Source organism: Ailuropoda melanoleuca, chromosome 5 (assembly GCF_002007445.2).
Source record: "Ailuropoda melanoleuca isolate Jingjing chromosome 5, ASM200744v2, whole genome shotgun sequence".
NCBI classification, from domain to species: domain Eukaryota; kingdom Metazoa; phylum Chordata; class Mammalia; order Carnivora; family Ursidae; genus Ailuropoda; species Ailuropoda melanoleuca.
The window spans coordinates 6,556,853-6,569,916 of NC_048222.1; the positions used below are offsets into that span (position 1 = coordinate 6,556,853).

General features: G+C 39.5%; 1 protein-coding gene across 4 annotated transcripts in view; it reads right to left on the minus strand.

Moving 5' to 3' along the window:
• The window catches only part of CDKAL1 (CDK5 regulatory subunit associated protein 1 like 1), a 623,544-nt gene that overhangs the window by 396,235 nt on the left and 214,245 nt on the right, over positions 1 to 13,064 (minus strand). For all 4 annotated transcript variants that reach the window (XM_034660262.1, XM_034660260.1, XM_034660263.1 and 1 more), the window contains one exon: positions 7,291 to 7,411. In XM_034660262.1, coding sequence (XP_034516153.1) covers positions 7,291 to 7,411 — 121 coding nt within the window. The remainder of the gene's footprint in view (positions 1 to 7,290; positions 7,412 to 13,064) is intronic.

The following is a 13,064-nucleotide window of genomic DNA, read 5'->3' on the forward strand; positions in this document are numbered from 1 at the left end:
TCTAGTTATTAACTATTTCATGTTGTAATCATTAGAACCAGAAGGTAACAAAATGTTGTTAGTTGTGATTATATTTCTCTAAAAACAACTCTAATAAATTATCGCTCATATGTTCATTCATCCATTCAAATGTTTAGAGAGCACCTATGAATCCAGCACTGGGATAGAGATGGTAAATTCTAGACACTACAGAAAGTGAAAACATCCAAGTTAGCAAAAAACAATAATAAATTCAACTACGTAATCTCAAAGAAAATTAGATTCCCCCTTAAAGGTTCCCATATACCATCATTTTATGTCTGACAGATGGCAAGTAATATGAAAAATGAGATAAATCTTAAAAGAGAAGGTATTAGTAAAATATTACAGGGTCAGACAGTATTTTCTTAGATGTGCTCAGCCCAGGGGAGGATTATCCCTTCAAACTAGGGATAATCTGATAGTAGGACCTAAAAAGCGATACAACTTCTATCAGAACAGCAAAGCAGCATCCAACTCTTCGCTTTGGAAGAACAAAAATTGCCAAGAGATTGTCAAAACTGATGACTTTAATAGTGACAGAAAAGGCAAAAACGAGGCACAGATTTTCTTGATGGCCCAATTTCCAACTTTTTACTCTTTGTCTCTACGCTACCTACGACCTTCTGTCTCCTCTACTAGAAAAAACAAGGCAATCACACACATGGAGCCCCTAACAAAACCCGAGCTTTCCAACCTCGGCACACTTCCTTTGTCTGTGCCCAGGATGACTCCTTATTACATGGACCACAGTGTTGGATCGATCCTTTTTTTTAAAAATCTACATAAACACTCACATATACTCTACTTCAGAACTACAACCCCATTCTACCAATTTAATGAGAAAAATGAAACACTTTGGCATGAATCTTCAAATTTTTGTCTTTACCTCAGAAACTAGCTTTTTTCTGGCCAAATATTTAATTCAAATCTAACATGTGATGTCACTTCCAGCTTACAGAAAATATGCAGTGTAGAATGACAACTGAACACCAACTCCAATGGGAGGAAGAGAGGCGAAAGAGTGCTGACAAATCCTGCGGGGGGAGGCTGGTATTTCAATCAAGAACTCACCCTATCTCGAGTCAGGGCCATCAGAAGATTGAAGTTTATTAACTAAAAATAAAGGGACAAAACATGGGAACGCTAACCTCTCTTTCACCTGCTAGCACGAAAGAATGGAAACACTTTCTGGACACTCAATCATTTAAGAGCTTTAAGTCCTACACTTGGGCTTACTCACGTCCTTTACTCCTATACCTACGGGGGCACAAAAGTGTCCTTCCTTGCCCAGGCTTACCTTTCCATCTGTATACAGGATCCTATTGAAACAGTTCCTACTGTCAATACATTTCTACTCCTTACCCCCCTGCCTCTTAACAGGCTCAGACAGAAGCATCTTTCCATTCTCTAGAGACCACTTCTTTTTCTTTATAGTTAAACTCCTCAAAAGAGTAATCTTCCTGGAGCAAAACTTACTAATTTTGAATCTGGTTTTTAATTTTCCCACTCTCCTGAAACGGTTCACTTATCCCAGCACTATTTTTCCTAAGGGTCGAAAGCAATTGATGGGATGACGCTCCCTATTCACACCCCTTCCCCTCGGACCACTTCTAGTTCATAGATGACTCCTCCCATTTCCTATGCATAGGCCACGAGCACTCACCTTCAGTGACCTCACTCATTCACATATCTCCAACTAAAGCTTCTTTGGGGCCTTGTATTTCCATCCCCCACCATTCTTTGGAACTTCCAAATCAATGGTTACAAGTAACTCTACCGGAGTATGCCAAAGTCCATTTTCTTAATCATGACACAGTTCTGCCATCCTTACTTTTCATTCCCCAAACTACCACTCGGGCCCTCAGTCCTTCCTGGTGGGGTTGCTATAATGACCTCATAAGTGACCTCCCTGTACCTATCTTCCAACACCAACTCACATTACAAGCTGGTACCAGAATAATCTTCCTACTGCTCAACTGATTATTTCTCACCTCTGCTCCAGACATCAGTGGCTCTCCTTGTCCCTCACTAACTGAATTAAGTGTAATTTCTCACCCTGGGGCAATTACATTCTTCACACAAAAGATGATTTTATCCCACTTTTCCTTGCATATGCTGGAAACACTAGACTGCCCAGAAAAACTTACCTTCTTTACAAACAACTCACATGGTCCACTCATACGCCTTTGCTCATTCTTTTCTCTACCTACAATTTTCTCATCATACCTATCTTACTCCCTGGAACTATGCATACCAAATGGGAATTAAAGCTGCAGATGATAGTAAGGCTGCTAGTCAGCTGATACTAAAACAGAGAGAGTACCCTGGATTATTCAGGTGGCTCCAATATCATCAATTAAACGCAGGAGAGAGAATGTGAGGAGAAAGGCAATACTGCAGGCTCTGAAGATGGAAGAAGGGACCATAAGGAAGGAATCCACGTGGGTGCCCTTTCGAGGTTGAAGAAAGGAAGTAAACAGATTCTCCCCAACAGCCTACAGAACAGCCCTGCCTATACCAGGATGTTAGCATTGCAAGACCTGTATTAGACTTCTGACTCTCGGAACTATAACATAACAAATTTGTATAGTTTTAAGCCACTCAGCTTGTGGTCATTTGAAACTGAATATACCTCCATATATAATTATCACAATTCTACCTATCTTTCAGGGCCCATTTCAAAAGTCTGTATGACGCAAAGATTATTCAGCTCCCACAAGATCCTTCTCTGACAACCACAGAGAGGCTTCCTTACTCCTCTGAACCCACAGAAGTATCTGATGGACGTAATAGGTAAGTCTTGGTCTTAGCCACTTACCAGCTACATGACAGTGTAACCTCTCCATACTTTACTTTCGTCATCTATCAAAAAACAATTTCTGAGGCTGTTGTGAGGATTAAATACAGGAAAGAATATACATTGCAAAGAATTGTGTCTGGCACACAGTAAGCACTCCGTTCGCATTAGCAATCATCATTAACTTTATTCTCACCGTTTTTCAGAGTTATGGCCACATCACGGTCTTATCACCATCCCAGACACGTGCCTCCCCATGCTTCCTCTGCAGGGCCTCTACTGCACGAGAGACAGTCTAGAAACAGTCTAGTTGTACTAGGCGAGTGGCAGCTAACCTCAAAAGGCTCACCTCAGAAGACAAGAGGGCGCTGGAAACTGGAGCAATGAATCAAGTGGACCAAAATTTATATACTCACTACAGCAAATATAAATAAAGATAGATAACTGAATGCCATGGAGAGGGTTTAGGAGAAAAGATAAATGTTAGTTAATGAAAGGCACCCTTATTAAAGACACCGTGATCAAGTCAGTAATTCTCTCAGATCCTCCAGAATCTATCATGACCTGAAATTTTTTACTTCTTCATTGGTAAAGCAATTAATACACTCCTTTTACTCCTTTAGAAATGTAACAAAGCGTAACAACTTTTTGAACTCTAATAGTAACTTCAACAATTTACTAACATATACAATAAAACTTGCTGCAAATGTGAGCCTTTTCCCAAATGGAGAATGGAAAATTTATATGAAATTTAAGATGTCCATTTTTAATGTGAAAGCAACAAAACTTTGTCAAGATTTTGATGGAAAGGATCATTTTCTCTTGAAAGAAATAATTATGGATATACCTCTTTTAAAACATTTGAATGTAAGTTTAAAAAAGAAAAAAAAAGCAATGAGCTCCACCAGAGGTAAAAAAATAAAATCCAAGCTAAGATGTTAAGAGAGACACCGTGACAGATGCCTATGAGGATGCTCTCACCTGAAGGCAGATGATAAGGCTACAACTGATTCAGGAAAGTGATCAGTAGTCAGAGAAAGTTAGAAACTCCAATCTCAATTTAGAGACAGTATGAACTAAATTATCTTAACATCAAAAGCATATTTGCTAATTTACTTACTAAGGGTCAGTTCTACATGGTAATATGAGAGAATGATAGCAAACATCCAGTGAGCTTTAAAAGGTTTATACTGTAGGGGTGCCTGGGTGGCTCAGTCAGTCAAGTGTCCGATGCCTGATTTCAGCTCAGGTCATAATCTCAGGGTCATGAGATCGAGCCCTGGGTCAGGCTCCACACTCAGTGGGGAGTCTGCTTGAGGACTATCTCTCTCCCTCTCCCTCTGCCCCTCCCCCTGCACTCACACTCACAGGTGCACGTGCCCTCTCCCTCTAAAATAAATAAATCTTTTTTGAAAATTTAAAAAACAAAAAGTTTATACTGTAGTCTCATTTTAAGAAACGCTAAATCCAGGAGAAGAGAAACCCAAATAAAATAACGTGAAAGATTTTAACTTAATGCCATTTAAAATGGCTACCTAAAGCAAATTTCTTAACATTTCTTATGGCAACAAAAAACAGTGATGGCTTTAAAATGAAACATGTATTCAACAAATATTTACTATATGCTCAACTTTTTACTAGACACTGAACTCAGAAATAATAATATAATACTTGAAATACTTTCAGAGCCCAAGCTTACAATTTAAAATATAAATTATGCAGTCTCAAAGTGCCATAACCAAGATAAATAGGGAATGTGGTAAATGGACATGGAAGGAGGGATGCATTCAGCCCAATCATGGAGAGAAGAATAGGCAGTCACCCAAAAAGAGCACATAACTGCACAGGGAAGGATTACCAGCACAGTGAATGGGGAAAGGATAAGACGTGCCAGGGATACCTGATGGCGTGCCCAGGGGCCTACAGTCAAGACAGAGGAGAACCTTGAGTTTGGGAACCTCAAGCTGTTCAGTGTGACTGAACACTGGAAGGTCAGGCAGGAAGTGACCACATGAAGAAGTACAGAGAAACCAGAAAAATAATGCATCTTTGAAAACCAACAATTAAAAGCAACACTCCAGAGGTCAACAAGAGCTGAAAAGTCACCTTGAAGAAACCAAATGGATCTAAATATAATAGCATTTCATAAATCCCAAAATATTAACATGCTTAAAGAAATGTATCTTGGCAAAAAGGGGATGATCAATCCTATATTGAAAAACAAAAGCGAGAGAGAGATTCTCAGAACCACTTGACTTTGCCCTCCTAAATGCATTGTTCAGGAGAAAGCATGCTTAGCCAAACTCCAAGTATTACTGTCCAACTGGTAAGGCAATCTGTACTGTGAAGAGAATTTAGCATAAACCCATTAAAATTTCAAATTATAAAAATCAATCATTCATTCATTCAGTAAGTAAATATTTATTAAATCCCTGCTGTGTACGTTCTTCCATATTCTAAGGATACAGTGGTAGGCGAGAGGGTGGCAATTCCCTGCCATCTTGGAGGTTATTAAATGCCAATGAGGAGAGATGATTAAAATATAAATGAAGTCATANTAAATATTTATTAAATCCCTGCTGTGTACGTTCTTCCATATTCTAAGGATACAGTGGTAGGCGAGAGGGTGGAAATTCCCTGCCATCTTGGAGGTTATTAAATGCCAATGAGGAGAGATGATTAAAATATAAATGAAGTTATATTTCAATAACGAGAAGTGTTACAGAAGAAAATAAGGCAAACATGGAGGATGGGCAATGTAGGGATATGGCAATTTTAGGCAGGAAATCAGGAGTAAAAAGAAAAACTGCAGTAAAACTGAAGGAGGGAGGAGAATGGAGACAGAGGGAAAAGCAAACAGCCTTATGCTTCTAATTTGGCTCAAGCTCAAAAGAGAGAATATATTAGATGCTCCAGTCAATGTGATAACTCCATTTCTCACTGCTATATTCTGATTTAATTACTAGCCTCTGAGCTTGATGAGTGCAGGTTTCTGAATCTTCAACGCTGAAGGCCAGACGTTGGTCCTGGACAAATTCACCAAGGCAAACAAAAGTCACCCCAGGCGGCTTTTAGGGAAAAACCAAATGACTTCTCCAACCTTCCTTGATCTTTGGCAACGGTGAGAAGGATTAACCAGAAGGTGATAAAACTAGAGAAAAGATGACCAGTGACAACAGAGCTGCGACTATGTGGGAGGAAATGGAGGCACTGCTTAGAGAGAGGGAGAATGATGCTGGAGAAGAGAAAGACAAGTTCACCTCTCTCCACAGGCAACAGCATGAAGGAAGCAAAGGACAGAGGAAAACAATTCCAGAAAAGAGGGAAGGAAGTTGAAATCAAAAAGAAACAGGACAGGAGTGCCTGGGTGACTCAGTTGGTTGAGCACCTAACTCTTGATTTTGGCTCAGGTCATGATCTCAGGATTGTGAGATCGAGCCCCGCACTGGGCTCCGTGCTCACCCTGGAGTCTGCTTGAGAGTCTTTCCTTCTCCCTTTGTCTCTACCCCTTCTCCCGCTCATGTTCTCTCTCTTCCTCTCTTAAATAAAATCTTAAAAAAAAAAAAAAAAAAAAAAAAAAAAAAAAAGGATAGCTTAATTTAAAAAGCTTGACAGCGTCAGGNGAATGGAGTGATTCCCATGATTTAAAGAACAGAAGGCCCTGGCCTCTTCAGACATTCAGAACACAGTAATGTTGACGACAAATTCCATAAATGCAAATAAAATGAAGTACAAATGAGCACACCAAAAGTCAGTAGTAAGGGTCAGGAACTTCAGACTAAGATGTGAAATTAAGAGTACTTAATATTCAGTGAACTATGCTTCTTTTTAGTTCAAAGCTCATAAAGGCAATTTTTTTTTTAAGATTTTATTTATTTGAGGGAGTGAGAGAGAAAGAGAGCACAAGCAGGGGAGGGGCAGAAAGAGAGGGAGAAGCAGACACCCCACTGAGCAGGGAGCCCAATGAGGGGCTCGATCCCAGGACCCCAGGATCATGACCTGAGCCGAAGGCAGACGCTTAATCAACTGAGCCACCCAGGAGCCCCACGGGCAACATTTTAAAACATGTATTTCAGATAGTTAATAATCAAAACATGGTTATCTCGGGCATTATTTACTATAACTCTATTGAAAAAACAAAAATGATAGGTATGTTAACCATTCCAACAACAAAACACTCTTCTTAAAAATATTTTAACCCAAGGGCACAGCTGGAAAATGAAATCCATGTTTATTACCAAAAAGATATTACAATAATATTAATCGAAGACCTAAAACCTTGCTGCAAATATACATGTAATTTGTACACAGGGAAGATTTAAGAGGGAACTATATTCATGTGATTTAGAGCTTTTTGATTTTTCTTTCCCAAGAAAATGTTCAACTGCTTTACTCTGTCACATGTCCAGAGGGAAAACCTGAATTCATGGACTATACTGAATATTTTATGAGTAAGTTTGAGAGACACTTACCCAGTATTGATGGAAATGATTTCTATCAGTGGATTCTTCCTGATCTTTGGCAAATCCAATCGCGCTCCACCCAAGCGCTTTCCATTATTCTTTTTCTGACCCAGCAGTCTCACAGAGTGACCTTCAAATAAAACATATAAATACACATTAGCATCAGCCACAGAACTTCATTTTAATTTACTGCTCTCAAATCTCTTAATATTTTCATTTACCTTCTTCTCTTATGAAACAAACAATATATATACGTACATAAATATATATGTCTATATATGAGAAGTTGTGATCATTGACCTTAGAAATACTGCCAAAGCTGTGTGTGCATCCTGCAGTCAAAAGTGCTTTGCTTATAATATTTACACATTTCTACTACACAGTTGACAGAAACAGAAATATCCTCAGAATGTCATTCCATAAGGTATGCTTGCTCTCGAGCATTGACCAGATACATATATGAAGCAGAAAGGGTTCACTTGGGCACTGGGCCTGCCAGCCAAATCACTGTTGGCAGATTTAAAAAAAAAAAAAAAAAAAAAAAAAAANAAAGCAAAAGCAGACTATCTGCTCAAAGCAAACAGCAAATCAAAGAAATAAAGAATTAAAAAGCTGAGATAAGATGACACTTTAGGGTCGGATTTTTAAAAACAAAAGATTTAAACATTTTCTTAAATATTACAAAAGAAAATCAGACTATTTCCAAGAGCCATAAAAATTTTTGTAACTTTGAAATTATGAATTAATTGCAATGGTAGAAAATATGCAAGAACAGTACTAAGACTTCCCATACCCTTCAGATTCTCCAATTATTATTTTTTCCATGTTTACTTTGTCCTTTGTTCATTACATAGTACTTTTTTATAGCTTTACGGAAGTACACTCTGTAAAATTCACTCCTTGTGAGTATACGATTTAATGATTTTTTTTAAAGACTTATTTCTTTGACAGAGAGAGAGAGAGAGAGCACAAGCAGGGGGAACAGCAGAGTCTGGAGAGGGAGAAGCAGGCTCTCCACTAAGCAGGGAGCCCGACCCGGGGCTTGATCCTAGGACCCTGGGATCATAACCTGAGCTGAAGGCAGATGCTTAACCAACTGAGCCACCCAGGCGCCCCCAATTTAATGATTTTAAATAAACACATGCAGTTGTACAATCATCGCAACAACCCAGTTTTAGAACATTTCCATCACCCCCTAAAAATTCCCTCAAACTTATTTACAGTCCACCCTTGCTCCCATTCCAAAATACATCACATTCTGTTCATTTGTTACCGGCTGGTAAACCTTTGGATTGTTTCCAATTAATACCTATTAGAGTAATGCTTCCATGTGGACATNAGTTCAAGTCTTCATGTGGACATACGTTTTCATTTCTCTTGGACATACTCCTAGGAATGGAATTGCTGATCCTAGGGTCAATTTATATTTAACTTTGTAAGAAACAACTGTTTTCCAAAGTTATGGTACCATTTAATATCCTAGCAGCATCGTATGAGGGTTGAGTTCCTCCACATTGTCAACGAAGACCTCATGTTGTGACTTTTTTGACAATAGCCATTCTAGTGTGGTTTGAATGAATATGCATTTCCATAATGACTAATGATGCTGAGCACCTTTCCATGTGTTTATTAGCCAACTGCATGTCTTGTCTGGTAAAATGTTGTGATGGTTAATTTTTGTGTGTCGACTTGACTAAGCCACAGGGTGCCCAGACATTCAACCNTGCTGAGCACCTTTCCATGTGTTTATTAGCCAACTGCATGTCTTGTTTTGGTAAAATGTTGTGATGGTTAATTTTTGTGTGTCGACTTGACTAAGCCACAGGGTGCCCAGACATTCAACCACACGTTATCAGGGTGGTTCTGCAATGGTCTTCTTGGATAAGACTGACATTTGAATCAGGAGACTGATTGACACTAGTGGGACTTATCCAATCAATCAAAGACCTGAACAGAACAAAAACGGTAAGAGAGAACAACTTCTGCCGGACTGCGGAGCCGCGTCACTGCTTCTTCCAGCCTTCGATTCTGACCGAAATAACAGGCTCTTCCTGTGTCTTGTTTCTGCCCAATTGCAGACTGAAACTTACACCACCAGCTCTACTGATTCTCGGGCCTTTGGACTTGGACTGGACGGACACATCAGCTCTCTTGGATCTTCAGCTCGTGGACTACAGTCTTGGGAATTCTCAATCCCCATAATGCCTCCATAATGGTGTGCGCCAATTCCTTATCACACATTTCTTTTCAACACACACACACACACACACCCTACTAGCTGTTTCTCTAGAGAACCCTCACTAATATAAATGTCTACTCTAGGAGTCTGCCAGTATTTTAACTGGAGTAACTGCCTTATAACAGAGTTATAAGAATTCTTTATTCTGCTTACACAATCTTTTTCAGGTATATGATCTATAAATATTTTCTCACAGTCTGCAGCTTACAGTTTCACTTTCACGATAGTATCTTTTTAAAAGTAAATGTTTTCAATTTAATGAAGTGCACCTTCTCAATTTATTTCTTTTATAGCTCATGCTTTTTGCTCTTCTAGCTAAGAGCTCTTTGCCTAGCCCAAGGGCACAGAGATTTCTCCTGTATTTTTTTCTCGAAGTCTCACTGTTTTAGGTCTTATCTTTAGATCTAGGATCCGCTTTGTTACTTTTTGTGTATAAGGGTCTAAGTTCATTTTTTGCATATGGATATACAATTGTCCAAGCGCCATATCTTTTCCCTCCTCTCTCTTTGTGCTATTGTTGTCACACATATTAACAGACAGCTGCATAAACTCCAAAAACATAGTGCCATAATTATTGTTCTATACAACTGTATAGTTGTTGTTGTTGTTGTTTGGTGGGGGGGAGGCAGAGGGAGAGAGAGAATCTTAAGCAGGCTCCACAACCAGCACAGAGCCCAACATGGGGCTCGATCTCACAACCCTCATGACCTGAGCCGACATCATGAGTTAGACGTTTAACTCACCAAGCCACCCAGGTGCCCCACAACTATATAGTTTTTAAAAAGAGGAAAAACATACATTGACAGATGACTTCATATTTACCCATACATTTAACCATTTCTAACACTCATTCCCTCCTGAGAATTCAACTTACCATTTGATACTACTTCCTTTCTGCCTGAAGAACTTCCTGTACTATTTCTTATAGAGGAAATCTGCTAGCAACAGAGCCTCTGCTTATCTGGGAGAGTCTTTATTTTGCTTAATTTGTGAAAGACACCTTTGCTGGATATAGAATTATTACTTGACAGTTTTCTTTGAGCACTGAATACAGTTGATCCTTAAACAGAAGCGAGCTCCACCAAACCCCATACAGTTGAAAATCCATGTATAACTTTTTTGACTCCCCAAAAACTTACCTACTAATGGCTTACACTGTTTACCAATAACATACACAGTTGATTAACAATTATTTTAAATGTCACATGTATTACATATTCTTACAATAAAATAAGCTAAAGAAAAACTTAAGAAAAGCATGAGGAAAATAACACAGCACTGGGTTGAAAACAAATCCATGGAGAAGGGGATCGCACAGTTCAAAAACCATGTCAACTGTCAAAGGTCACTACCTTTGACTCTGTTGCTTCTGATAAGTCAGTTATCAACCTTAACCATGTTCCCCTTGTACATAATGTGTCACTTTTTTCTTACGCTTTCCAGATTTTCTCTAAGTGTGGATCTCTGTGATTTTCCTACATGCGATTCATGTAGCTTTTTGGCTCTATAAAGTAATGTGTTTTGTTTTGTTTTTTATCAAGTTTGGGAAGTTTTCATACAGAACATTTTTTTAAATTGGGGGGGGCACTTTTTCTGTATCTGCTTCTGTGGCTCCATGACACACTTGTTGGTGTGTTAGATGCTGTCCCACAGGTCTCTGAGTCCCTGCTGATTTTTCTTGTTATTCAGAGTGGATCATTTCTATTGATCTACCCTCAAATTTACTGAGTTTTTTTAATTTGCCAACTCAAACCTGCAATCGAGCCCCTTGAATGAACATTTAATTTCAGTTACTGTACTTTTCAACTATAGATTTCCCCTTGGTTCTTTTTTTATCATTTCTATCTTTTTGTGATTCTGTACAAGTCACTGCCATCATCCTTTCCTTAAAGGCTTTTTACACGGTTTTACTTAGTACTTGGGAGTCTTTGCTAACTCCAACATTTTGGTCAAAGACAATCTGTACTGATTGGTTTGTTTCTCTTCCTGCATATGGGGATACTTGGTTTCTTTGCATGTATCATAACATTTTGCTCAATATAGAACACTATAGATAATATATCGTAGCAACTCTCAGTTCAGATTGCTGGCCCACCAAGGACTGTTGTTTTTCTTTACTAGCTTACCTGGACTACATCCATGAAGTCTGTCTCTCTACAATGAAAGGTTGCTGATGTCCCTTCTTAGCTCTTCATCCCCACCCCCCACCACCAAGCATGACTTCCTAGGGGTCAACTCTGTGTCTGCATAGCTTTTTATTGAGGAAAGACTGGTCACATGCTTGTTCAAACACCATGAGCCAGTAAGATTTCTATCTGCTGATGGAACTGTGTATGAGCCAGTGAGGTCACTCAGAGTTAGGGCCATTTTCGAGTCCTGCCCACCTGCCCAGGACGTGCACGCAGGCTCCAGCAGGCAGGTGAGTGTGGGGGGCTTGGGCCCACTCCAGTCTCTGCTGTGCACATGCACAACCTCCAGTCAACTAGCGGTCTGTGGAGACTTAGCAGGCCTCCTATCACTGCCTCACCTTTAGGAAGTCCCTGTTCAATCCCTGGCTAGTTCGCTTGTCTACTCTTCATACCAAACAGTTCCACAGTCTCAACCAGGTAGAGCCACAGACCCTCCCTGACACTTGCCATTAAAATCTCCGCTTTAATGGACAGTTTTTCAAATCAACCAGGCAGTCTTGGGAGCCACAGCAAAGCCCCCAGTTTTCACAGCCTGCTCTGCCCTGGTTGAACAACCCTGCCCACAGATCTGACGAAGGAGGATGGGAGTAGGCTCAGGTGCAGACGGCACAGACTCAGGCTGTTCTCACCCAAAGTTCAGTTGTTTTCACAAATAAACACTTCTCAGTTTGCTGAATATTTTTAGTCAATTTTCAGGATGCGTGGGTTGCTTGTTTTTGACTGTCCAGCTTTACTGCTGCTCGTGAGGAGATCTATGGACCTCCTTACACAATCATGCCATAAGCAAATCAAAGCCAACTTTTTCAAAGCAATTATTTAAAATAACGTCAATACGTAACTGGTACAAGTGTAAGATTCTAAGGCAATTATATACATGTTTCATCACCCTTTGTTTCAGAAAGATGTACTGCTTCCATGTCTCTCGTACAGACAGCTTTTCATGACCAGAGGTAATAAAACCATCAGTTATAGCATTTTTGCACTAATCACTTTAATAAGAAACATTAAGTCCTTCATTCATTCTAAAAATTCTTGCTCTGCTGTAGAAACACAGCTAGAGTCAAGCAGGCATTTGGCACACCATATTTCACAGATCTTCAAGATAAGTTCAACTCTTCAATCAAAAGTCCAGTTAATGAAGAGGTGAGCAAGACTGGCATGCTAACATAATAGTTCTCTGAGAGATGCCAAAAGTTCAATAATGACCATGCAAAGGCATGCTATCTTCACACGAGCACGAGACAAATTTCATTATATCCTGCTGAGATTTCAGTAATACGCAGCCTGCACTAATAACATTTGATAAATTATTCATCTTCACTATCTACATGCAAATAAAGGAACATATCTCTGCC